The sequence below is a fragment of the Manis pentadactyla genome, chromosome 5 (genome assembly GCF_030020395.1).
Source record: "Manis pentadactyla isolate mManPen7 chromosome 5, mManPen7.hap1, whole genome shotgun sequence".
Lineage (NCBI taxonomy): Eukaryota > Metazoa > Chordata > Mammalia > Pholidota > Manidae > Manis > Manis pentadactyla.
This window is the reverse complement of record NC_080023.1, coordinates 33,956,196-33,983,600: the sequence shown is the minus strand read 5'-3', so window position 1 is coordinate 33,983,600 and position 27,405 is coordinate 33,956,196. Positions and strand designations below refer to the sequence as shown.

Genomic DNA, 27,405 nt, shown 5'->3' with positions numbered 1-27,405 from the left:
CTATTTTTAACTTTGCATTGGAAAAGTTCAAACATATACAAAAACAGAAATGATAATATAATAAATCTTCTAGTAGCCATCATGTAGATTTAACAATGTACCATTCACGTCCAATTGTTTCATCTATATGTACCCACTTCTACCCCCATATTATTTTGAATCCAAATATTTCACCATGTTTCTCTAAAAAACAAGAACTCCTTTGAAAATATAACTGCACAAAAATTTTTAAATCAATTCCTTATTATCATTGAATAATAATAGCATCCAATCACGTCTTAAATTTCCCAACAGTCTCACATGTCAAAAAAATTTTAGTTTATTTGAACCAGGATTTAGATAGGGTACATACATTCCAATTAGTTAATAATTTATTTTAAAGTTCTTTTTACTGATAGTTTCCCTTTCCATATTTTCTTACCATTTATTTCTGAATGAAACATGGTTTTTTGTAGTACTAGGGTTTTCCATGGTGTGAATTTTGCCAATTGCTTCCCTAGAATGTAATTGACATGTTCCTGTCTTCTGTGCTTCCTAGAAATTAGAAGTTGGATCTTTAAGAACTTAAGTAGATTCAGGTTCTCTTTTTTCTTTTTCTTTCTTTTTTTGGTGGGGAGATAGCAAGGAGGTAGCAAAATTACTTCACAAGCGATGTCGTATTCATACATTAGGTTGCCTTCTCTTCCCAGCAAAGGGGTTGCAAAGCAGTCATATTCTAATTCTGCATCCTTTTTCATTTATTAGCCAGAATACTTCTAAAAGGAGAAACTTCCCTTCCCCTACTGCTTGGTTACCCAGTGGTTCCTATCCTCTCTTGCTATCCAGACTAAAGTTCAAGGGGTAATAAACCTGGAAGTAAAATACTGGATCTCAGGATCAAATCCAGTTTTAGTGATTAACGCTAGCCTTCCAACGTGGCCGTACAAAGTTACAGCCCCCACCAGCTGTGTTGGAGCATTCTCAGTGCTCCTCACCTTGCCAGAATATGGTATTGCCCGTCTTTTTTATTTTAATTCGTCTGTGGCTGTGTGGTGGTGAGGTGTTGTGTGAGTTTTAATTGTATTTCCCTGATTACTAATGGCGTTGGGTACTTATATGTAAGTTTTTTGGCACTTGGATATCCTCTTTTGTGAAATGCGTGCTCATATTTCTTGCACATTTTCCCTTTGGGTTGTCTGCCTTTTTTACTGTTAATTTGTAAGAATTCTTTGTCAACTGTGATAAAAACTCTTCACCAGTTTATATGCTCCCTTTCTACAGTCTGCCTTTACACTCTTAATGCAGTTTTACATTTTAAAAAATTTACTGTATTCCAAGTGGTAAAGATACCTCAAGACAAATGCTGGGCATAGAAGCCACAGGGCATAAATATGCAAAGAAGTAAAAAGCTAACCTTTTCAAACAATAAGCCTTCTCTCTCACTTACCAACTTTACATTTCCCTGTATGGACCCGGAAGATGACTGGTTAGCCAGAGACAGGTAAGATTCCTCAAGGGAGGAACAACCTAAGACAGGTACAGTCGCAGGGGGGCCATCAGGTGAGAAATTGGGGACCAACAGAGGTGAGGCTTAGAACCTCACCCCCCCTGTTCTGAGAGAAATCTTCTGCATACGTGGATGTTTTATTGCCCTTGTCTAGCTTGGATTAACACAATAGTCTACAGGCACACACCTCATCATCTACGTTTGCTCTCTTACAACACTAAACTATGTTTTCTACCTTTATCTTGTAATCTACCTACCACTTCAGCATTTTATTAAAAATAATAATAATAAAGAGAGAAATGTGGTATCCACATATAAATCAAGTATAAAAACCAAATGAATATTCATATTTGAACTGTTTATAGTTCATAATGCATGAGCAAAACCGAAAGTTTCTGTGATGACTGCCCTTGTACTGTTCACCATGTAACTTAATTCACTATGTAAGAATTTGTTCTCCATGTAAGAACTTGTTCGTTATGCTTCAGAAGATGGGAGACTGACGAAAATTAGGCTTGGGGTGGATTAATGATTGTGCATTGAGCATTGACTCCCCTATACAGAATTTTATTGTTGTTAACAACCATTTGATCAATAAATATGAGAGATGCCCTCACAAAAAAAAAAAAAAAGTACACACTTCCAATGGTAAAATAAATAAGTAACCGGGATGTAATGTATAGCATAAGGAATATAGTCAAAATATTGTAACAACTTGGTATGGTGATAGCTGGTACCTAGAATTATCATGTATATAAATGTTGAATCACTGTGTTGTACACCTGAAACTAATGTAATACTGTGTGTCAACTACCCTTCAATAAAAAATAATTACCTACAAAAAAAAAAAAAAATTTACTGTAATACAATTTATTGATCTTTTTTTTTTGAATGGTCACTGCTGTATGTGTCCTGTTTAGGAAATCTTTACTGTCCCCAGTCATGAAGTGCTTCTCTTATAATAAAGTCTAGGAGACTGTAGATTTGTGTAGATCGTGTGAAGTAGGAGTCAGTTAAATTTTTTATTTTTTCTTAGCACCATTTATGAAAAGCACATCTCTTCCTCAATACCCTGTAGTGTCATGTGGATTGACGTGAATCAACTTGGAAAGTTCATCTTTCTGATTTAGTTTTTCAATTCATGAACATGACCTATTTTCCATTTACTTAGATCCTTCTTTCAGTAATAGTCCATGGTTTTATGAGGTTTTACACATCTTTTATTAGGTGTGCTCTCAAATTTTTTATGGTTTTTTGGTACTGTTATAAAGGTATCTGCTTCATTTTCAAATTTTTGTTATTGGTATACAGAAATTGAATTTGTACACTGACCTCGTATCTAACAAAAGGCCTGTGTGAAATCCATAGTTTAGTTATGGATTTTTTTCGATTTTCCACATACAAAATCATGTTACCTATAAATAAATCGTTTTATTTCTTCCTTTCCAATCTTTATATGCTTATTTTTTTCTTTCCTTACTGTGTTGCCTATAACTCCTAGTACAGTGTTGATTACAAGTGGTAATGGCAGACATGTTTATCTAATTCCTGACATTAGAAGGAATGCTTTAAAAATTCCTCAAGTATGATGCTTGCTGCATACGTATATCATGACTGAATGCTAAATTTTATCAAATTTATTTTCTAAATCTGTTAGATGATATGATTTTCCTCCTTCTATGTGATTACATAAATTGATTTTTAAGAGTTAAACCAACTTTGCATTCCTAGAAGAAACCCAGCTTATTTATAATGCATTATTTTTCTTATATATTACTAAATTCAATTTGCTAATATCTTATTTATAAAAATTTTCAATTTGCTGATGTTTATTTTTTACCACAATGCTGTTGAGTGGCATTGGTTTTCCCTCCTTTAATGTTTGTTTCTGTTTAAGGTTTTTTTATATTAAAGTTATAAAACAAACTGGGAAGTAGTCCCTATTTTTCTATTCTCTGAAAGAATATTTCTTCCTTAAAGGACTGAAGATTTTTAAGTTTTTTGCTTTGTAGGTGTGAAAGATTTAAAATTATGAATTCAATAGACATTAATACCCATGACTTTTAGGATCTTAATAGATATAAGAGTATTCAGATTTTCTCTTTTCTTCTTGTATCAGTTTTGGTAAGTTGTGTTGATCCAGAAATAAGTCCATGTTGTCTAAATGTTCAAATTTGTTGGCATAAAATTGCTCATAGTATCCTTTTGTTATGTTCAAAGTGTTTCTAGTATCTGTAGTGATATTTCTTTACTACTGATAACTGAATTGTTTATGATCTTTTTCTTGATGAGGTGGATTAAATTCAGAACCTCTACCCACTTTTTAATTGTAGTATTTGCCGTTTCATTAGTGAGTTGTTTATACATTCCAGATATAAATTTCTTATCAGATATATGATTTGCAAATATTTTCTCCCATTTTGTGAGTTGTCTTTTCATGTTCTTGATGGTGATCTTTGAAAAACAAGACATTTTAATCTGGATCAAGTCCAATTTATCTGTTTTTTCTTTTGTTACTGTGCCTTTGCTGTTATATCTTAACAAACATTGCCAAATCCAAGGTCAGAAAGTTGCACCTCTGTTTTTTCTTCTAAGAATTTTACACTTTTACCTCTTATAATTAGCTCTTTGATCCAGTTTGAGTTCATTTTTGTATAGTTTGAAATAGAGGTCCAACTTCATTCTTTTGCAAGTGGCTATCCCATTGTGCCAGCACCACTTGTTGAAAGTTTCAACTATTCTTTCCTCATTGAATGGGTTGGAATGCTTAATTCTTAATTTCACTAATTGTATTTTTCAGTTCTAGAATGTTCTATTGTTTCTTTGTTATAGTTTCCAGGGCTCTGCTGAAATTCTACAACTTGGCATTCAGTCTCTTCAGTGTATTAATCATAGTTATTTTAAAATCCACATTTGATATCTCCAGTATCTGGGCCCTCTGTGGGTTTACTTCTATTGCAGTATTTTTCTCTCTATTTCAGTTTTCTCTTTTCTTCGTGTTTGTCTCTCTCTTTTTCTTCTTAACTGAGTGCCAGACATTTCATTTGAAAAAATTTATGAGATAATATGAAACCTAGGATGATGCTCTCTTCTTCCAGAAAGAATTTACTTTTGCCTCTGGTAGGACCTAAGCCTGGGTACCAGCAATCCCAGAGCACCTTCATCCAACTGGGAATTGGGCTTTAATTCACTGGAGGACTGATCACTCTCCAGGGTAGGCTCCTTCTGTGCTCAAAGTGAAACACTGGGTATTTACCAGTCTACCTCTCCTGTTCAAGTCCTGAATTCTACTTTTAGTCTCTTTAGCCCTGCAAATCTGTCAAAATTTTTGCTTAGTTTTTTAGCCCCACTGAACCTATAATAAAACGATATCTGTAGTCACAGCATGAATCAAAAAAAATTTTCTTAATAAGAAGTCTAAGGGACTTAGCGGCTAGTCCTAGATATTATTTTTGTCCCATAAGCACTCCTGTGATGGTGTTACTTACTAAAGGATGATAATTTCTATTACCTTGACTTTAAACAATTATTTTTGGTTATTTTAACCAATTATTGTTTCAAATTATGCAGCAGCTAAATGTCAAACAATATATTCATTAATTTAAACTGCAGTTGTTTAACCAATATTAGGCAACAAGAACAGCTTGATATAGTATGGATTAGTGAGGAGTTTAAGCATATAGTTTACATATAGAGTTTATACATATAAAAAATAACAAATTCAAACATTTTTAACATTTCTAAATTTTGTAGAACATTAATCAACCAACAAATAAATATTTGTACATACTTTTACATCCCATATTTGTAGAAAGGTCCTTCAGGTCAGTATCCTTAGCTTGTGATTGTACTCCACACACAAATACTTTTGAGGTATTATTATCTGTTAAGATTGACATGTGCGCAACTGTATACCATGAGCCTGAATTGACCATTAAGATATCATCATCCATATTTAATAAGGCCTTTACAGTATGGACAGCAAGACTTCGAGATTTGTCCTATGAGATAATGGTATGATTAGAATTTCTTTACTAGAAGCATGAACTGACTTCTTTTTGCCTTAAATGAAAGAAAGTACTTAGTAGGAATCTTAAATAGATACCTAATCCATTTGAGTTTAAAACATCTTAATATAAGTTAAAATACAAAGTTGACAAAAATAACTGATTTAAAACAAAGACCCTAACTTTGTTCAGCTTAAATTATGACCATCATCACTTAACTTTTATGTAGTGTTAAGACAATGCCAAAACCCCCCCAAAAATGAAAAATTTTAACAGATTTAATAGATTAGTGATGTCCTGCTTTATCTCCCATTCTTACCCCTTCCTGAAAATCCATTCATCTGCTACTGTCATTCTTTCTACCCTGTTATCTTATCACCTAAACTGCTACTAGTTCACAGGGATTACAAGTAAGATGGTGGACAAGTTTATAAAAGGGGGTTACACAGATGGGTTTCTGCAGTTGATCTCAGTGCTTAATAGGATGTCACTACAAAATCAGGGCAAGAGATTCTGCCCACGAATATGGGTGCAGTGAAGGGATAAACCTTAGAACACCAAGGTGAATCTGAGGCAAGAATTGGAATCTAAGGACATAAAAACTAATTTAACCTAATTTTTTGGACCTTTTATTTTTCATTCTATTGAAACCACATTACATCTCATATTCTCTTCCTGCATTGATAGCCATTATACACCACTTACAAATCCAAGCTGTAAGACTATATTAAAGAGATAATGAAAAAGTATTACACATTGCATTTTTACATACAGGATGGCACTAGCATCTTCCCCAGAAATGGAAAGAAGGAAAGGTATCATTGTACTTTTGAATCCTCCCTTGGGGGAGAAAAATATAGCCTTTCAGTTGCCAGCAATAGAAGTCTCCCCATCTATGGTGTCTGGGAAGGGGAACACATTCCTTGAGAAGGAGACCATGTTCTTTACAACTTCAAAGGACAATTCCAAAGTATAATATTAACACTGACTCTAGGGGAATTAATTTTATTTCAGGTGAAAATTGGGCCTTAGAAACCTCCTTGAATATCTATAAAAAATAAAATCAGTTTGTTAGGTTTTATTTTCAAGTGGAGGGATTCTTTGAATAAGGAGGAATATTGAGAAGCAAAATGAAAATAAATATGAGTTTACCTGAAATATAAGTTTGTAATCTTTGAAAAGATCTATATTTAAAAGATCACTTTTAAGATGAGATGGAAAAATTAAGACATCGTAGCAATGCTGGTCCACAGCAAAGACTTTATCGTCAGTATGCAGCACAGATTTGACTTTACTATAGCATTTTTTCTTCAAACTGTGATAAACTTCTTCAGGGCTGTAAATATACAACATTACATTGTAATTACAAATATAATACACTAAAAAATGTATTTAACACTAACGTCTTCTTTTTCCTAAAATAAATAAAAATATCATGCAGATATTGCATCTAATGGAACTTTTAATTTTAGTCAACAGTAAGTTAAAAGATTATTAGAGACAGAAAAGTTAACATATTTATGTAATTACCTTTGGTAATTCAGTGATAAGATCCTGAATTAAACTATGATTCCCCAATCACTCCCCTAGGTATCTTCCCCACCCCACCATTAAAAATGTAGTCTTTCTTACTACATTATTGTGAAAGGCTAGTTACTTGAAACAAGAATAAAAAATTTGATTAAAACTTACCTGATTTTACAAGTATTTATCCAAGCATAAAGTGGCAAAGTGGAGGCCCTTAGTTCTTGATTCCTAACTGTTTCTGGAAGAATATGGTAAATTGAAAGGACATCGTGTTTGATTCGACATCTTGCCAATGCCGCAGCCAATTTTGTCTTAAAACTGGAGAGAGAAAACCCATTCTTGATGACTATTGCACTAAAGACAAGACTATCATCAATTTTCCATAAGAAATATTAATAGATTAAATAGAGAATTTTAACAAATCTTTCTATAATTCTATTTAAAAATTTTGAAATCTTAAGGAAAAATTCACATTTGAAAATAGAAATCCAAAAATCCTATTCCTTTTTTCAGTTTTTTCTGACCCTGTATAGTGGTGCATCTCCACAGATATTTATATCAATTGCTGATTGAGAGACAAATTTTATATAGTGAAAGAGGTGTAGGTTTTAGTCAGACAAATTCAAAGTTAAATTCAGATTCTGTCACTTGCTAGCTATGTGACCTCAGGTATGTTACTAAATCTCTTTTCTGAGCTTCTGTTTTCTACTGTAAAATGTGGTTAACTCTCACCTTGTTATTAATGTGGTGATTAACAACCATGTGGGTAAAATACTTGGCACAGTGCCTGGAACATAGCAGGCACTGATTATAGACTAGTTATTATTATCATAAATGACAACAGTGTAGTCTTGACAAGATGAAAGAACTTTCATGAATCTGTATCAAGTCCTTCCCAGTTCTGATTATTCCATGCCTCAAACTTCCATATAACAAAGCACTGGTTAGCATCACCAGGAAGACTCAGTGGTTTTTCTTGATCTCAAAACCCAAATGTTTACTACATGAGAATATAGGGCTTACTCTTGATCCATACTTACAGCGTTTTCACAGTAGGTATCTAATTAAATAATAAACCTCAAGGATAATGAGAAATGGGGAAGAGATGTCACCAGAGTCAAGTACAACCAGAATGTGTGTAGCTGCAAAAAGCTTAGTAAGATTAAGCTTCTTATCTACTCAATACAATGAGAACCTTTCACCTAACAATGTGTTTACTTGTGAATATGTGTACATGCCTGAGAGGGAGAGGAAGAAAAAGAGACAGGGAAAGAGAGAACATAGATAGGGGCACTTGGGGAGTAGAGGAAGGGGTTATTAAACTTTAAGCCTTCTAGGGCTACAATAAGACTCGATTTATGTGGTGCTATATCCTAATGTCATAGAACTACAGCAAGGGAAACTTTGCTGTAAGTGATTACTTAATATATCAATGCTCATAAAATAATAAATTAATTTAAAGCGATGAATTATTCTGTATTATACTCTGTGAAATATTCCTGAGTACAGACTGTTTTTCATTCAACTTTCCTTCCAAATACCTTTGTAGTTCAAATTTACCATAATAAATGTTATTGACTGAATTATTCAATCATTAAGTATAAAGATTAGAGATGTGAAGACTAGAAAAATATGTGTTGTGTACATGAGGGAGTACAGAGAAAAATAATTTTCCAAAATTTCCAGAAAGAAAACATATCAGACTGTGATTTTCAATATAACTGAATCAAAAAAAGTAATTTAAAGTCTATATAGTTATAAAGATTTTTTTATATAAATATAAATATCAGTTTGAAGACCAACACCAAATCCAAATGCTATTAGGATAACCAGACATATTACTTTAGATAAGTTATTTAGCTTCTCTAAGCTCTAGGAATTAGGAATTAGTACCTAACTTACAAATTGTTGCAAGGATATTTTTAAAAAGTATTTAAAGTCAAGTTATTCCAGAAATGATAATTAAGATACTTATTCTTTTACTACTGCTAACCAAGTACTGTGATCAGATCTGGGCTATGAAGATTGAAAAACCAGTTTCTACCCTTATGTAATTTATAATTTGGGGGTAAAATAGACATATAAACAAATAATTATAGCATAACATGATGAAAGTTGTAAGATACATAGATGAAGAAAATTAATGTATCAGAAGAATAAAAATCAGCCCAAAGGTACTTGTAAGAGGAGGAGAAACCTGAACTATTAAAGGAGGAGCAAGGATTTCCAAACCACCACACACACACACACACACACACACACACACACACACACACACACACACACACACAGAGCATGAGTTTCCCACACCACAATGTGAGCAGACACCACAGGGCAGAGCACCGTAACTATGAGATGTTAGATGAGAGGTGTATTTACAGAGCACGGGGTGGTGGAGGATCCAGGGCTCAAGCACAGAAAATCTTATATACCATGCAGAGGAAGTGGGAATTTTTTCTGCAAGAAATGGAAGGACATTTAAGGGTAGAGAAGTATCAATTAATTCATGAACAAATATTTGCATTCTTACTATATTCTAGGCACTGTTTTAGGTTCCAGAAATAAAGGGGTGCTCAAGAAAGATGCCATTCCAGACAACATGAACAGTAGAGTCTGGTCAGGGGAGACAAAGCAATTATTTTTAAATGTCCTAAGTACTAATGACAAGGGAAGGCAGGATGCCATGGTGGAACAGGGAGGAGGTGCTGCTGTGGAGTCAAGGAGGGTTTTCCAGGAACTAAGCTAAACCATAAGGGTAGGCGTAGAGCTAGCCAGGAGTAAGGTTGGGGTATGAGAAGCACACTGTCCAGTGCTTCCAATAGAAGAAGCATCATATAAGAAAGTTATCTGCCAATTCTGAGATATGTGCCTGAGGAGCTGAGAGATATGCAGAGCTTACAATGGCTCATGGGGCAAGAGGAACAGAAATGGAAATTTGGGGCATGCCAAGTTTATGGCAGGGGGGCTCTGATAAAGTACCCAGGCTTTGGATTTGGTCACCGGAAGACCACCCCAGGAACAGGGCAAAAAGGAACACCTGCCATTCATGAGTACGGGAAGCCCAGGTTGCAGTTATTTCAGTCCCTGATTAGACTAGGTCACCCGGGCTTGTCCGTACCCCTGATCTAGCTGCTGCCTTCTCCTAGCAAAGTATGTCTCTAAAGGAAGATAACAACACCCCAGGCCTCAATGAAATAAGCTAATATTATATACAATATCAAATCATAATATAGTATGTCCCAAGAAACTTTATACCTATAAATAATGGGAAAAATATTTTCAGTGTTTCCCTTTATAGTAGAAACCTACAGCTCCGTATTCTAAGCACAGCTTCCCTTCTGGGAATAGAAACTCCCCCTCTTCTGGAAAATGTTCCTCTCTTCCCTCCATTCATGTAATTTTCCTGGGAAGTGTCCCTAACTGACTCTGTCTCTATGGCCACAGCTGATTGGTAGTGGGTGGACACTTGACCCAAGCCAGCATCAACGGATTTTTCTTTAGATGCAGCAAGAGAGTCAAGCCAGTCTTTCTAGTGTTTGGCACTCTAAGATGTAAAGCTCCTGATCTGTCAGTAGCCAAGTTGCCCATTCTGGGAACAAAGGAAGATTAAAAAATGAAGGCAAAGCACACAGAGAAGCAGAGACTAGAGTTGAAGAGAGTTGTGATAATAATTTGAGTCATAGAATTTAGTAGAAGCAAGGGCACATCACTGCCCTTTCTGCCATCCCAATGTTCAATTCTTCCATGAGATCCCTTATAATAAATTTTCCCTTTTCCCTAACCTAGTTTGAGTTGGGATCCTCTCAGTTGCCAGAAAAGAGTCCTAACTAATAGACCATTTCCCTTCACCTTACTTATTTTTTAACTGAAGTATTATTGACATGCAATATCCTGTTAGTTTCAGGTACCCTAGCGACTCAATCCTTTCATTACATTATGAAATGACCCCCAAGATAAGTCTAGGTGCCATCTGTCACCGTAAAAAGTTATTACAATATTATGGACTATATTCCCTATACTGTACATTACATCCCCATGAATTAATTATTTGATGCTGAAAGTTTGTACCTCTTAATTTCCTTTACTTATTTTGCCCACCTCCCAACCCACCCCCTTCTGATACCCAATAGCTTCCTATCACTATGATCCTATTTCTGTTTTTTAGATTCCATATATAAGTGAAATGATATGGTATTTGCTCTCCTCCATCTTATTTATTTCCCTTACCATAATACCCTCTAGGTCTATCCATCCAAATCTTGAAAATATCAAGATTTCACTCTTTTTTTTTATTAAGGTATCATTGATATAAAATCTTGTGAAGGTTTCACCTGAGCAACATGTGGTTACTATATACACCCATATTATCAAGTCCCCCCCACATACCCCATTGCAGTCACTGTCCATCAGTGTAGTAAGATGCTATAGAGTTACTACTTGTCTTCTCTGTGCTATACTGCCTTCCCCATGCCCCCCCACTATATTATGTGTGCTAATCATAACACCACCCAATCACCTTCTCCATCCCTCTCCACCCCCTTCCCTTCGGTAACTGCTAGTCCATGGAGTCTGTGGAGGATGTGGAGAAAGGGGAACCCTCCTACTGTTTTGTTCCCTTAGTTTTGCTTTGTTGTCTTTCTCCACCTGGCTTATTTCACTGAGCATAATATCCTCTAACTCCATCCATGTTGTTGCAAATGGTAGGATTTGTTTTCTTCTTATGGCTGAATAATATTCCATTGTGTATATGTACCACCTCTTCTTTATCCATTCATCTACTGATGGGCATTTAGGTTGCTTCCATATCTTGGTTACTGTGCAGTGATGAACTAGTATAGTGATGAACATAGGGGTGCATATGTCTTTTCGAATCTGTGATCTTGTTTTCTTTGGGTAAATTCCTAGGAGTGGAATTCCTGGGTCAAATGGTATTTCTGATTTTAGTGTTTTGAGGAATCTCCATATTGATTACCACAGTGGTTGAACTAATTTACATTCCCACCAGCAGTGTAGGAGGGTTCCCATTTCTCCACATCCTCACCAACATTTGTTGTTTGCCTTTGGATGTTGGCCATCCTAACTGGTGTGAGGTGATATCTTATTGTGGTTTTAATTTGCATTTCCCTGATGATTAGCAATGTGGAGCAACTTTTTATGTGCCTGTTGGCCATCTGAATTTCTTCTTTGGAGAATTGTCTGTTTAGATCTTCCACCCATTTTTTAATTGGGTTATTTGCCTTTTGTGTGTTGAGGTGTGTGAGTTCTTTATATATTTTGGATGTTAACCCCTTATCAGATTTATCATTTAAAAATATATTCTCCCATACTGTAGGATGCCTTTTTGTTCTACTGATGGTGTCTTTTGCTGTACAGAAGGTTTTTAGTTTGATGTAGTCCCACTTGTTCATTTTTGCTTTTGTTTCCCTTGCTCGAGGAGATGCATTCAGGAAGAAGTTGCTCATGCTTATATTCAGGAGAAGTTTGCCTATGTTGTCTTTTAAGAGTTTTATGGTTTCATGACTTACATTCAAGTCTTTGATCCATTTTAAGTTTACTTTTGTGTATGGGGTTAAACAATAATCCAGTTTTATTCTCTTGGATGTAGCTGTCCAGTTTTGCCAACACCAGCTGTTGAAGAGGCTGTCATTTCCCCATTGTATATCCATGGCTCCTTTATCATATATTAATTGACCATATATGGTTGGGTTTTTATCAGGGCTCTCTATTCTGTTCCACTGGTCTGTGGCTCTGTTCTTGTGCCAGTACCAAATTGTCTTGATTACTGTGGCTTTGGAGTAGAGCTTGAAGTTGGGGAGCGTAATCCCCCCACTTTATTCTTCTCAGGATTGCTTTGGCTATACGGGATCTTCTGTGGTTCCATATGAATTTTAGAGCTATTTGCTCAGTTTGTTGAAGAATGCTGTTTGTATTTTGATAGAGATTGCACTGAATCTGTAGATTGCTGTAGGCAGGATGGCCATTTTGACAATATTAATTCTTCCTATCCATGAGCATGGGATGTATTTCCACTTATTGGTATTTTCTTTAATTTCTCTCATGAGGGTCTGGTAGTTTTCAAACTACAGGTCTTTCACTTCCTTGGTTAGGTTTATTCCTAGGTATTTTACTCTTTTAGGTGCAATTGTAAATGAAATTGTTTTCCTGATTTCTCTTTCTGGTAGTTCATCATTAGTATATAGGAATGCAACAGATTTCTGTGTATTAATTTTTTATCCTGCAACTTTGCTGAATTCAGTTATTAGTTCTAGTAGTTTAGGAGTGGATTCTTAAGGGATTTTTATGTATAATATCATGTCATCTGCAAACAGTGACAGTTTAACTTCTTCCTTAGCAATCTGGATGCCTTTTCTTTCTTTGTGTTGTCTGATTGCCATGGCTAGGACCTCCAGTACTATGTTGAATAGAAGTGGGGAGAGTGGGCATCCTTGTCTTGTCACAAATCTTAGAAGAAAAGCTTTCAGCTTTTCACTGTTAAGTATGATTTTGGCTGTGGGTTTGTCATGTATGGCCTTTATTATGTTGAGGTACTTGCTCTCTATACCCATTTTGTCAAGAGTTTTTACCATAAATGGATGTTGAATTTTTTCAAATGCATTTTCAGCATCGTATGGAGATGATCATGTGATTTTTGTTGATGATCCTTCTTTTTGTTCGATGTGGTGTATGATGTTGATGGATTTTCAAATATTGTACCATCCTTGCATCCCTGGAATAAATCCTACTTAATCATGATGGATGATCTTTTTGATGTATTTTTTAATTTGATTTGCTAATATTTTGTTCAGTATTTTTGCATGTATGTTCATCAGGGATTTTGGTCTGTAATTTTCTTTTTTGTGTGTGGTGTCTTTGCCTGGTTTTGGTATTAGTAATAGTGGCCTCATAGAATGAGTTTGGGAGTACTCTCTTCTCTTCTACTTTTTGGAAAACTTTAAGGAGGATGGGTATTAGGTCTTCACTAAATGTTTGATAAAATTCAGTGGTGAAGCCATCTGGTTCATGTGTTTTGTCCTTAGGTAGTTTTTTGATTATCAATTCAATTTCATTCCTGGTAATTGGTCTGTTCAGATTTTCGGTTTCCTCCTGGGTCAGATTGGAAAATTGTATTTTTCTAGAAAGCTGTCCATTTCTTCTAAGTTATCCAATTTGTTAGCATATCATTTTTCATAGTATTCTCTAATAATTCTCTGTATTCCTGTGGTGTCCATAGTGATTTTTCCTTTCTCATTTCTGATTCTGTTTATGTGTGTAGAGACTCTCTTTTCTTTATAAATCTGGCTAGGGGGTTATCTATTTTGTTTATTTTCTCAAAGAACTAGCTCCTGCTTTCATTGATTCTTTCTATTGTTTTATTCTTCTCAATTTTATTTATTTCTGCTCTAATCTTTATTATGTCCCTCCTTCTGCTGACTTTGGGCCTCATTTGTGCTTCTTTTTCTAGTTTCATTAATTATGAGTTTAGACTGTTAATTTGGGATTGTTCTTCTTTCTTGAGAGAGCCCTGTACTGCTATATACTTTCCTCTTAGAACTGCCTTTGCTGCATCCCACAGAAGTTGAAGTGTTGAGCTGGTATTTTTTATTTTCATTTCTCTTCATACTGCTTGATATCTGTTTTAATTTGGTCATTGGTCCATTGATTATGTAGGAGCATGTTGTTAAGCCTACAAGTGTTTGTGGGCCTTTTTGTTTTCTTCGCACAATTTCTTTCTAGTTTCATACCTTTGTGATCTGAGAAGTTGGTTGGTACAATTTCAATCTTTTTGAATTTTCTGAGGTTCTTTTTGTGGCGTCGAATGTGCTCTATTCTGGAAAATGTTCCATGTGCACTTGAGAAGACTGTGTATCCTGTTGCTTTTGAGTGGAGTGTTCTGTAGCTATCTGTTCAGTCCATCTGTTCTACTGCATTGTTCAGTGCCTCTAAGTCCTTACTTATTTTCTGTCTGGTTGATCTGTCCTTTGGAGTGAGTGATGTGTTGAAGTCTCCTAAAATGAATGCACTGCATTCTATATCCCCTTTAATTCTGTTAGTATTTGTTTCACATAAATAGGTGCTCCTATGTTGGGTGCATAGATATGTATAATGGTTATATCCTCTTGTTGGATTGACCCCTTTATCATTATGTAATGTCCTTCTTTGTCTCTTACTTCCTTTGTTTTGAAGTCTATTTTTTCTGATACAAGTACTGTAACTCCTGCTTTTGCATATGAAATATCTTTTTCTGTTCCTTCACTTTTAGTCTTTGTATGTCTTTGGGTTCGACGTGAGTCTCTTGTAGGCAGCATATAGATGGGTCTTGATTTTTTATCCGTTCTGTAACTATGTCTTTTGATTGGTGCATTCAGTCCATTTACATTTGGAGTAATTATTAATAGATATGTACTTATTGCCATTGCAGGCTTTAGATTCATGGTTACCAAAGGTTCAAGAACAGCTTCATTACTATCTAACAGTCTAACTTAACTTGCTTATTACACTATTACAAATACAATCTAAAGGTTCTTTTTCTTTTTTCTCCCTTCTTTTTCTTCCTCCTCCACTCTTTATATGTTAGGTGTCATATTCTATATTCTTTGTGTATCCCTTGACTGACTTTTTGAGTAGCTGATTTAATTTCGCATTTGTTTAGTAATTAATTGGTCTACTTCCTTTATTGACATTTTATTTTCTCTGGTTTTTAGCCTTAGGAGATATTAGGCTTAGGAGCACTTCCATCTAGAGCAGTCCTTTTAAAATACCCTGTAGAGATGGTTTGTGGGAGGTAAATTTCCCTAACTTTTGCGTATCTGGAAGTTGTTTAATCCCGCCCTCAAATTTAAATGATAATCTTGCTGGATTAAGTATTCTTGTTTCTATGCCTTTCTATTTCATTGCCTTAAACATAGCATGCCACTCCCTTCTGGCCTATAAGGTTTCTCCTGAGAAGTCTGATAATAGCCTGATGGGTTTTCTTTTGTACGTGATCCCTTTTCTCTCTCTGGCTGCTTTTAATACTCTGTCCTTGTCCTTGATCTTTGCCATTTTAATTATTGTATGTCTTGTTGCTGTCCTCCTTGGGTCCCTTATCTGTGCACTTCCATGGCCTGAGGGACTATCTCCTTCCCCAGATTGGGGAAGTTTTCAGCAATTATTTCCTCAAAGATACTTTCTACTCCTTTTTCTCTCTTCTTCTTCTTCTGGTACCCCTATAATGTGAGTATTTTTCCATTTGTATGGGTTGCAGAGTTGTCTTTTTATTCTTTCATTCCTAGAGATCCTTTTTTCTCTCTCTGCTCAGCTTCTTTGCAGTTCTCTTCTCTAATTTCTATTTCATTTACTGTCTCCTCTATTTCACCTAATCTGTTTTTAAATCCCTCCATTGTATATTTCATTTCAGTTTCTGGGAAAGTAAGAGTTATAGGCTGGGAAACAGTGAGAAGGCTATCACAGTGTCTGAGTGACAGGTTATGGTGGCTTGGATTTGGATGGTAAATGGTAAGAAGTAGTGTAAATGGTAAGAAGTAGACAGACTCAGAATATGTTTTCCAGTTGGAGTTATAGGACTTGATGCATTAGGTATGGGATGAACACAGGGAAGCTGAAGAAAGAAGGATCAAGGATGATATCTAGGTAGATGTTGGTGCCTTAATTGTAATGTAGATGACTTCAGAATGGATAGTTTGAGGTGTTTTGAGAGGATGGACTACTACGTCTTTCCTTCCTGCTGCCATTCTAGACTTTCACTGCCCATTCTCCAATGCTGTCTCATAAAAGTCAAACAAATTATTTGGCAGAAACAGATTCTTGGGCTAGCATGAGGGCTTGGGGAGTGAGAAATAAAGAGGCTGTGGCCTCTTTTTATTCAATCTAGTTACATAGTATTAAAATGATAGTTGCATTTTATGTAAGGATTGAGTTCCTAAAGACTTTGCATATGTCAAAAATGATAATAGGTGTCATTTTGGATTATATCTCTAAAGTGATGAATAAATGAACCAAAAGATAGAAGTTGGTACACAGAGTAATGAAAAAGGATCTCTCGTAGAGACAATAGAGGTAAAATATAATTTTCATAAGAAGAAAATCATTCTTATTGAATTTCATGCTAAACAATTACTTTTTCTGTCACCTCTTAAAATTAGTCTTTATCCCCTTAGTAGGTTCATAGTAAGGTATACTTCAAGCTTACAGTGATTCTGCTTCCTGGGGACAAAGTACCCAGCTCCAATCCCCAGAAAATCTATGGAGTTTGGCCTCCAATATCCTGTCTAAATTTAGAATCCCACTTCATTGGTTATGGAAGAATGGCCTAAGAGAATGCACCTGATCTACATGGAGCCAGTCAAAATTCCCAGGCTATTTAGAATATAGAATTGGGGTATAGACATAATAAAATAAGTTAGTCTAAGTGAAGAAACTGAAAACAACTGTACATGTAAGCTCAGGAACCAGAGTGCAACAATAGAGCTTTCCCCATGTACACTAAAGAAGCAGAGAAGGCAGATCTGCAGAGGAAAAGAGAATGAAGCAGAGATTAAAGAAGCAGAAATAAAGTCTTGCATCTTCCCAGTTCCTGATTTCATTCTCTTCCCGACTCTTTGAGTTGTATGAGACAGTCCAGTATCTTTAAGTGAACATTTTACATTTTACATTTTTGATTAAGCTAACTGAAGATGGCTTCTATTATCTGAAAGCTAAGACCCTTGATTAAAAATGCTCTGATGTTATATTTATACATGTATTTCTCAGCATTAGCTTTATACATATATACTGCTCTACTATTCTCTGCAATCCAGTCATGTTAGTTTTTTAAAAGAGCTATAAACAAAGCTAAGGAAATAAATAATAGCTGTTTCAAATAAAGTTTAATTTATGTATTTGCTAAGAATTATTAGGAAATTTTCATAAGTATTTTCAATCAGATCTTGCAATTCAAGCTTTCAAAACCAACTTGATTTTAAACAGAATATTTAACCAGTTGAAGACTATTTGTAAAGGAAATCAAGAAACTTATAAACTTTATTCTCTACAAGTTTTTAACACTTAACCTACACATTACACTGTATATAATTTTGCCAATGAAACTACTGTAATGATTTTATATAATTGTTTTCACTTTTATAATTACCTGTTAAGAAGGTTCTCTACTTCTTGAACTTCTGCTATGGACTCTTCATTATCAGAAAGGAGACGAGCTTGAAATTTCCTATCTTGGAAATCATACAGCATCACAATAATAAGACTGCTCAAGTGATCTGGCTAACAAGGGAAAACAGACAGAAAGAAAAGATTCAATAATATTTAACAGCAATATTTTCCTTTCCACTTTTGTTCCATAAAAGAGCAGGAATATAACTATATAGTCTGGTTGAATTATAAGATAGAGAAGGACTTTAGAGAAAAAAAAAGTAAGAAACTTTTTTAAAAACTTTATGTAATTTTTGGTAATCTAAATCAAAGGACTAAGGCTAGTATTAGAAACATTAGAAGTAGGAAAGAGTTAATATATTTTGAAGAGGTCTCAGCATTAAACAAACTAGTTATGATTTAAATCTGAAGGCTTTTTAGTACTTTCTAAATAACAGTCATGAGACAGCTAATTATATTAAAGTTGTCTACTTACTATTGTAGTACTTGGGAGGATATAGCTGTCTATTAATATAGTTTCCAAAATATCTTGATCTGCAAGACAAGGAAAATGTCTGTTACTGAAAATACCAAGCCTGAAAATTAGAACTTTGGAATCAAAATACATTTTAGATAATGCCATAAGATATTTCATATCTAAAATATAACTCAATTCTTGATAAAGACTTAAATTACACTGACATGATGAAATATTTGTAATCTTTATGAATCCCGGACCCTTATAACCAAGGCTCCACATGGAATCATAGTCAAGGGAGCATTATCTGAATAGTCAAAGTAGTAATAAAGGAATTCCAATCTTTAATTTGTATACTTTTAAAACATTAAAGAGGATCTAATTTATAATTTTATCCTTTTTATTTGTTGCTGAATTTGATTTGCTAATATTTTATTGAGGATTTTTGTTCTATGTTTATGTTCAGGAGAGATGTTGGTCTATAATTTTCTTTTCTTATAATATCTTTGTCAATACTGGTATCAGGGTTATGCTGTCCTTATAAAATGAATGGGAAGTGTTCCCTCTTTCTCTATTCCCCAAAAGAGTTTGTGTTAGAGTGGTATTATTTCTTAAATATTTCCTGGAACTCACTGGTGAAGACATTAATAAGATGACTTCATTAAAATCCTTAGATTTTAATCTAAGACCCGAAAATGGCCCGGAGTGAGCTATACAAAGATCTGGGAGAACACATTCCATGAAGAGGGATAATTTCAGAAGTATTAAATATACATATTTAAAAACCTCCACATGAATGTTCCTTTGGTTACTACTGAAGCTATATATAACCATGTAACAAATGCTTTAATCAATTAAACAGAAATCTAGGTTAGCTTTAATTCATTCAACATTTATACAAAACCTATAAATGCACAATACCCAATGAATTTCATAGTCTTTTGGGGAAGGGGATGGGAAAACTAAAAAGAAGTGATTAACGTAGGAGCTCAGATTCCCATCTTCATAGGATATCCTTTAGGAATAATTATCCACATTTTAACCACCAATTATTGTTGTATAGTACAAAGCAGTATCCACATTTCACTTATAAGGAAAATGAAGTTTGGATTTCACACTCTTAGTACTTGCAAACCAATTCTTATCTACTTCATAGTTTCTTAGCATGAATCCCAATCACAGAAAATATAAGAATGAAGTCATCATAAGAATAAAGGACTTCTGTGTAGCAGACTTGCATGGGCTGTAGAACTTTGAGCAATGGAGGTACTGGACTCGTAAGAAATAGGAGAGGCAGAATGAGCAATAACAAGGGAACATGATTTTGCCAACATTGTTTTTTTTCTCCAGATGGGCTCTTATCAAAACTGATATCATCTTTGGGCTGCCTTTGATATTATCCAGAATACATCACCTTTTTATATAATTTATGTTAACATTCTCATGTAGTAATATCAAATCAATAATAACTATACTTTAGATAGTGCTATGTGTTAGACATTTTTCTAAGTGCTTTCCATAAATTAGCTCATTTAACTCTCATAACAACCCTATGAATTAGGTATTATCATTTTCTCCATGTTAGAGATTAGGAAATGAGACACAGAATGGTTAAGTAAGATGTTCAATAAGACGACAGAAAGCAAGTGGCAAATCAGGGATTCAAACACAGTCTGGCACCAAAGTGCATGCTCTTCGCCACATTTTGCTACTCTTCCTCATATTACTCTTATAACAAACTAAAATAGCTAAATAAAACACACTGCTAATGCCTGATCTGAGTTATCAGGACTTGAAGATTACAAGGCTTGCCTATCCAGCACAATAGCTCCAGTTACACCCACTAATGAAAGCCTCTTCTCTTAGCCTGTTGAAGGGAGACCCTAATCCCCATTCCTCATGTTATCAATGTGGAGGGCCTTCCTTAGAGAAAAACTCCTGGACTCTCTCCCTACCCCTTACTCACCACTCCCTATGAACAGAAAATTGAGTTTATTTGATTGGTGAAATCCTAAGAAGGAAGTGGAGCATATCTCTCTCCCTCCCTACTCCCTCTGTCTGTCTGTGTCTCTATCTGTCTCTCTCCCCTTCTCTCTCTCCCTCTCTCTCTGCCAGCACACCTACTCCTGGAGGCACACTACTTCACCATTTGCTGTGTGTGAATTGGTGGGGAGAGGTCTGCACTTCTTCAGCTGCACCTCAGATTAGATGGAAAGTCTCTAATTCAGGACTACAGTATTTGCAAGCCACCTGACTGGAGATATAAAGCCATGTTCCCAAACATCTTTTTCTTTTCTCTCTCAATTTGTTCCAAACTCAAGTGTAAAAGAGGCAGTGTCATTTACTGGACCCCTAAAACTCACATAAGCTGTTCTGGTCATCCCGCGATGTAACTCCAAGGGAAAATCCCGGCGCAAAATACCTTTGAAACCAAAATCAGTCAAAGGGAGAAATAAAGTGGGAGAAACCCATTTATTTCTTACAAACAATCATCCTGTCTCTCTCTTAACCCAGCTACAGAAGAGATGGCTCCACCCAACCTCTCTGGTCCAGATAAGCCCTCATTTGCCCATAATTATCTATTGATATGGAGATAACTACTTCTCTCCACCCCTTGGAAACACCTGTTGATATGGAGATGAATTAAAGCTAGGCAAGAGATTCTGGAAATATTGCAATTTTACCCACACTCCCATTCTGGAAAAAAGGTATAAGATGTTTCTTCTTTTGACTCTCCCTTAGGTTCTTCCTATTTATTATTATTATGTTTTCATAGAGTTTCCTTCACATGAGAGACTTCTAGAAACTTCACTTCAAGAACATCAAGGCCCTCCTATAATTATAAAATACAAATAGAATGCATGTCTTGTGTACATGGAAAGAGAGAAACAACAAAACTAAGAATTTTTTGACGAAACTAGTAAGAATAGTCACTATCATTTCTGTAAGAATATTTGAGAGAAGTAAATACCAGAGAAAAGAAGCTGGCATCACCAAATACAAAATTGTTATACAATTAAATTAAAACAATGTGGAACTATAAAAACTAGGGCTTAGGAATGGGGTTGCTATTTTCTACCACCCCTTCATCCAGATGAAAACCCTCTTCTTATCCTTCTTTTGCTTGGTTCCTTAGGGATATCTTCTAATCTGTTCCTGAGTGTCCCTCAATTTTTTCATCAGCAAAATGAGAATCTTCCATTTCAAAGGACTGGTATATCAAGTGATTTAAATTTCTTTGTGAATCACAAAGAGCTACACAAATATAAGGTATTACTATTGTCATTCAGAAGAATTGCTTTAACCTCTGAGGTGACACCCAGAGTTTAAGAGGTTATTGGTCTAGATCATTTTCCTAATGAATCACTGTGCAACTAGGAATTAACTCAGCAAGCCTGGGTGGTCAAACCCTGCACATTCTAAAGAAAGGTTTGGCCCTTCAGGGCTCTTGAGAGATAACCTCTAAAAGTCCTTGGATTATCTTGCCTGATGAAAGTGTCTTTGTTTACTTGGGGCCTTAGGCAACATGGAATTAGATTGAGCTCGAGATTGAGTAAAATCAGCCACAAGGGTGTGGCTGTGGCTGTGTAACTGATCCTAGTAAAAACCCTGGATAGCAAGGCTTGGGTGAGCTTCCCTAGTTGGCAAGACCTCTTTAGTATTGTCATACATTATTGCTGGGAGAAATAGGCACTGTCCATAGGACTCTTCTGAGAAAGGACAATGGTGAGCTTGCACCTGGTCTCTCCTAGACTCTGCCTTCTGCACCTTCTTCGGGTGCTGCTTTTAACCTCTAACCTTTCACTGTGATAAACTATAACCATGAGTATTACAGTCTGCTGAATTCTATGAGTCCTTATAGTGAATCACTGACCCTGGGGTGGTCTTGGGGACCCGCAACTACACTTACTAATTCCCAAAGCCATAACCAAACTATACATTAAGCATCTACTAGGTTTTTCACTTAAAAGTTAGATGATTCTGAAATAACCAGGTTAATGTCACAGCCAGTTCACAAACCTAGAGACTGAAAGTTCTCAAACTAAAAGTTCACAAACCTAGAGAGGTTGGGGAAAGAATTCAGTCAGGAACAAGATCAACAATTTCAGGGACATCTCTTTCCTCAAGTTTTTTTTTTCCCCTCTGTTGGTCATTAATTTATTTTTTAAAAACCATTTTGCCAGTTTTTCTTCTTTTTTAATATTTAGTATTACTTGAAATATCCAGAGATTGTTTGAAAAATCAAATTAGCTGTTAGTATTTTCTTCTTTGATATTAGTAAAGCTTAATAGGAATAGTCTACTCTTTATTACTGAGACAGGGACTGTGGGTGTAGTCAGAGTAGGATGAGGGCCTCCGGGAAAAGCAGGGTGGAATATTTACAGTCAGAGCAATGTAACAATGGGCAAAGAAGTCCCTACTGAAACTCTGTGCTAAGCATTATGCAAAGTTAAGGTCACACTAATTCTCTAGGGTAAAGATATAGACATCTTCAGTGAGATCAGTTAAAGATCAAAAGGCCAGGAGCAACTGCCTGGCAACTTGGCCTGGAATGTTTGAGTGTTCTGCAAGGGTATCAGCATAACCCGTGACTCCGCTGTCAGTCCTAGCGATCAGACTGTGACCCAGCCCACCTTGAGGACAGGGCAGGTGGTACAAGTCCACACCCCTAAGCCTTTTTTTGATGTTCTCGGAAAATCCTCAACTGCCTATAAAACTCCCTAGACAACGCACCACTACGGGCTCTCTTGTCCCCTCCTGGTGTGAGCCAGCTCTTTCCTCTCACTTTATTTCTAAATAAAAGCCTTTACCTTGCTCTCCTACCTTGAGCGTTTGTGAAGCTCATTCTACGGCTTCGTGAACAAGAACCCCAGCATCGTTACCTTCTTTGGCAGAAAATTGACCTTGGGACTATTTAGTAAAGCAGGAGTAGTGGCTGTTTTCATTTCAAAAAACATTGTTCTAGCCCTTTAAACCTTGAAAAGGTTAATCAGATAAATACACTCTCTGTTCTGAAAGAGCTTATATACACAAAGAAAGATATCAACAAAGAATCAAGTAACTAAAGGATTTTCTTTTCTTTTCCTTGTACTTCTTCAAAAAAATATAGTAATATGATCTAATTACCTGTTTACAAATTCACCAATAAAAGGGATCATTACCCAAGTTCCCTTTAGTTTGTACATTAACCTTTTCAGCTTTACTGCTCCTATAAAACTTAGGGAAGAAATGCTGAATTTTATTTTCTGAACTGTGATTCCCTGAACCTATACAGTATAAGCCAAATGTGAGTTTATAAAATATCACATGAAAGCATTGATAGAACAATGATTAATACAGCAGATAAAAGTGGAATGCACAAGCCTTCAATATTTTTAAAGCAAAATTATCTTGAAAACCCACTACATTTAGGAATTCTGGTTTTATTCCCTTTGAATAGTCATAAATTATTCAGTTGATAATTTAAGCAAGATATTATCATAAGAAAATAATACTTGTACCAAGTAAATAACCAAAGTCATCCTATTTCAGAATTTGAGCTTATAAAAAAGAATATTTCAAGCAAAAGCAGAGTTGTAAGAGAGATTGTATGGCAATCATTTATCTGAGTGGGATTTTCTGGGTCATTAAAAAATATCAAAGACTCATAAGACTTTCATAAAACAGAAATAAAGATTGAGAGAAAGAAAAAGATGACCTACTATATGTATCACTACAGCATGACTATCTCATCATGCATTAATTTTACATAGAATAATTTCAGGCTTCTAATTTTAATTTCTAAAGGTAAGAATCAATATTCTATCAGGAAAACAGATTATCTATAATAGAGTTTTGACATTAACATTGAATACCAACTAATCAACATAGAGGCCCAGTCTGTATTTCACTGTTGCAAGGCTAAAATATAAAAATGTTCATTTGACTCATTATTTAAAGTGCAACATTTTGGTCTGTAAAAATTACATTTTTTTAAAGGGGGTGTTGGGAAGGGATAAGCCAATCTGAAAGATTAAATTGAAGGAGGAAAAATGGTTAAGACATATTTAAAAAGAAAAAAAATCACAAGCAGGAGAAAACAAAGAAATGAAAACTAGAGGAACTTGCCTCTTAATACCAAACAGTATTTGGTTCTGTCCTAGAGTCAGGTCCACACCCAGACGTTGATAATTAACCGCCACTGAGGTAATTTGAAACATTGCATCTTAAACCTTGAAGGCAAATTAGAGAGGGAACCTACAAAAATTTGGAGGAATGAATTCACAGGCTCCCAAAATTAAACCTATTGGGGTCATCTTAATTGGGATTGATATAATTTTGATATTCATTTTTAATACATTGTACCTTTTCTTAATTCCATCTTTGTTTCTGTCCCCCACCCTTTCACTTGTTTTTATATCTGTGAAAGTTCATGTATATAAATATGGGATGTGAACACAGAATATAAAGAACTATCCAAGGAGAGAGAAACTGTAATTGGATACCTCAATGGCTTCTTGTTCCTCCTCCTAATGGAATAGTTTGCTTGTTCCGTTTAATGACTATGCATTACGTCTACCTAAGGACAAGGCACAGTGCTAAGCATGGAAAAATCTGCAGTGAAAAACAGTTCTGGCCTCAAACAGCTTGTTGTACTGGAACTTTTCTAATTCCTTGACATTTGCATGTGACAGAAAATATGCATGGCATAAAATCAAAACTTGGTGTGTATGGGGGGGGTGGGGGAGGGTGTGCACTCCACAGATTCATTATTTTCTTTTACTGCTGATCTTCAATACTGGTACTACTCACACTTAAGGGCACTGAAAGCCAGCTCATAGGACAAACGCTGGAAGGATTCATCCTCAGACTTGGACAAGGACTGCAGGGGCTCATTCCCATACTTGATTAAGACGTTCTCTGGTGATTTTTCAAGTCGAATACCCTGAAATATGTTTGCTGCCATAACGTAAATGGAGTCCGAATAGCCAGTTTTGGGGGGAAGGTGAACTGAGTTTTTTTCGCTGGATCCTGCATCACCTGCCAGTGCCAGGGAAGCGAACTGGGAGATCACCTCATTACTTTCGTTCGAAAACTCTAGTTCACTTGCGGAGTTAAGCATAGTTGCCCCTGGACGGACTGTCATCGGTAACTGAAGCTTGAATTACAAGTCAGATGTTCCCGAAAATGGTTTTCTTTGTACATTCAGCATCGTCTCTGGAAGAGAAAAGGTATCTCGGTAAATCACTGTTTCTGCTGGATCACCCTTGATGGCCCATATCGTTGTAGCCTTACAGATTAAGAGATGGCACTTAGGGGCCGATCGCGCATCGCATACTTCGAGCCAGACAAGCTTCAACAAAACGCCCACACACTGGAGAAGGGACAGGGCTGGGAGTGGCCCGGGAACTGCCGCCCAGGCAACCAGCGCCTTTTCCCGACGCCGTTTGCGGGCAGAGCCCCCGTGGGCCCTCAGCCCCACGGCCCCGCGAGCCCTCCCTTACCCTAGAGGGCGATGTTTCCCGGGGCTCTGGGGACGCAGACGGGGCGGCCGCTGCACTGCGGGCACCGGGGGCTCGGGCCCGAGACAGTGCCCTCGGGAGCCCCGGGACTGCAGGGCGGCGGCGGCAGCCCGCGAAGGCCGTTTGGTTCAAATGCAGCCTCTCCGCGGCCGGCTTCGGGGCAGGGGGGTCGCGACCTCCGGCATCCGCTTCCCTCGGGCTCCCGAAAGGAGGGCGCGCCTATGGCTGCGCCGGGCCACGCACAGTCGCTCTTCGCGGACGCGGCGGAGCCGGTGAGCGCGGCGCCAGGGGACCCGTGGCTCAGGCCGCGAAGGGTTCGCCTCTCCCGCCTCTCGCGCCTTCCGCCTCCGGCAGTCCGCAGGCCCCGAACTCGCGTCTCCGTGGCGACCGGGAGCGGACAGACGCCGTCCGAGCGCCGTTCCGCGGGATCTGCCCGCGCCGCCCCTAGCTGGGCGTGCAGCTCCTCCTCCCGAGTCCCAGGACCCCGATTCCAGCCCCCCCTCGACACCGAAGACCCTGGCACAGCTAGACCGCGCCGTCCTGAATGAAGATCTTCGACTTCCCCAGAATCCCAAGTGGTCCCCTCTTATCCGACACGCCCTCTGCGATCTCTTTGAGAGCAAGAATTCGAAGTCGCTAACACCCAGCTTAGCGGGTTAGGCAAGGGCTCAGGAAATATTAAAACAGATGACCGTTGGACTAGTAGAGGAACGGATAAAAGACGAGCCTTCTTTATTTCTAGCTTTTTAGAACAGATACCACATTAGACTCTTCCAGGGCAAACTGCCAATATAAGACCGCAGCCCTCCTATCCAGGAGTTGCCTGCAAAGAAGTTGCTGAAATGGACCTCCAAACGATCAAACTGGCCCCTCTCCAAATTGTAAAATGGAACTGGGAACAAATATAAACCTCCCGAAAGGGTTTTAATGTGGCTACGTTAATTTTTGAGAGCATAAGCAAAATCTGCATCCTAGTGCCTCAAAGAAAAATCAGTTTGCTGACTTTTAAATGTAGTAAAAAAAAAAAAAACTTTAAAGGATAAACCAAAATGATTAAAATTAAGTTTTCTTCTGAGGGCCTTTTGGCCTACTTTATTATCTCCAAAGTGCATGTTTGGAAAGGAAAGGATTGCTTTTTTCCTAATATATGCCATTTGTATTTCTACTTTGAAAATTCTCCACCAGATTTTAAAGGTCTAGCAGTCTAATGATTTTAATGCCAGGCAGAGTATCCAGAGCTGTTTTATATACACTCTAATTTCTCCTACAGTAAAATTC

At 36.6% G+C, this 27,405-nt stretch overlaps 1 protein-coding gene across 2 annotated transcripts in view; it reads right to left on the bottom strand.

The window, feature by feature from the left end:
- The window catches only part of NSUN7 (NOP2/Sun RNA methyltransferase family member 7), a 58,155-nt gene extending 31,921 nt beyond the window's left edge, over positions 1–26,234 (bottom strand). For both annotated transcript variants that reach the window (XM_036908556.2, XM_036908557.2), the window contains exons 1-7: positions 26,110–26,234; positions 25,418–25,822; positions 18,644–18,702; positions 18,149–18,279; positions 7,186–7,338; positions 6,646–6,829; positions 5,277–5,487 (exon numbers count right to left, since the gene is read on the bottom strand). In XM_036908556.2, coding sequence (XP_036764451.2) covers positions 5,277–5,487; positions 6,646–6,829; positions 7,186–7,338; positions 18,149–18,279; positions 18,644–18,702; positions 25,418–25,751 — 1,072 coding nt within the window. In that variant the 5' untranslated portion in view covers positions 25,752–25,822; positions 26,110–26,234. The remainder of the gene's footprint in view (positions 1–5,276; positions 5,488–6,645; positions 6,830–7,185; positions 7,339–18,148; positions 18,280–18,643; positions 18,703–25,417; positions 25,823–26,109) is intronic.
- Between the last annotated feature and the right edge of the window lie 1,171 nt (positions 26,235–27,405).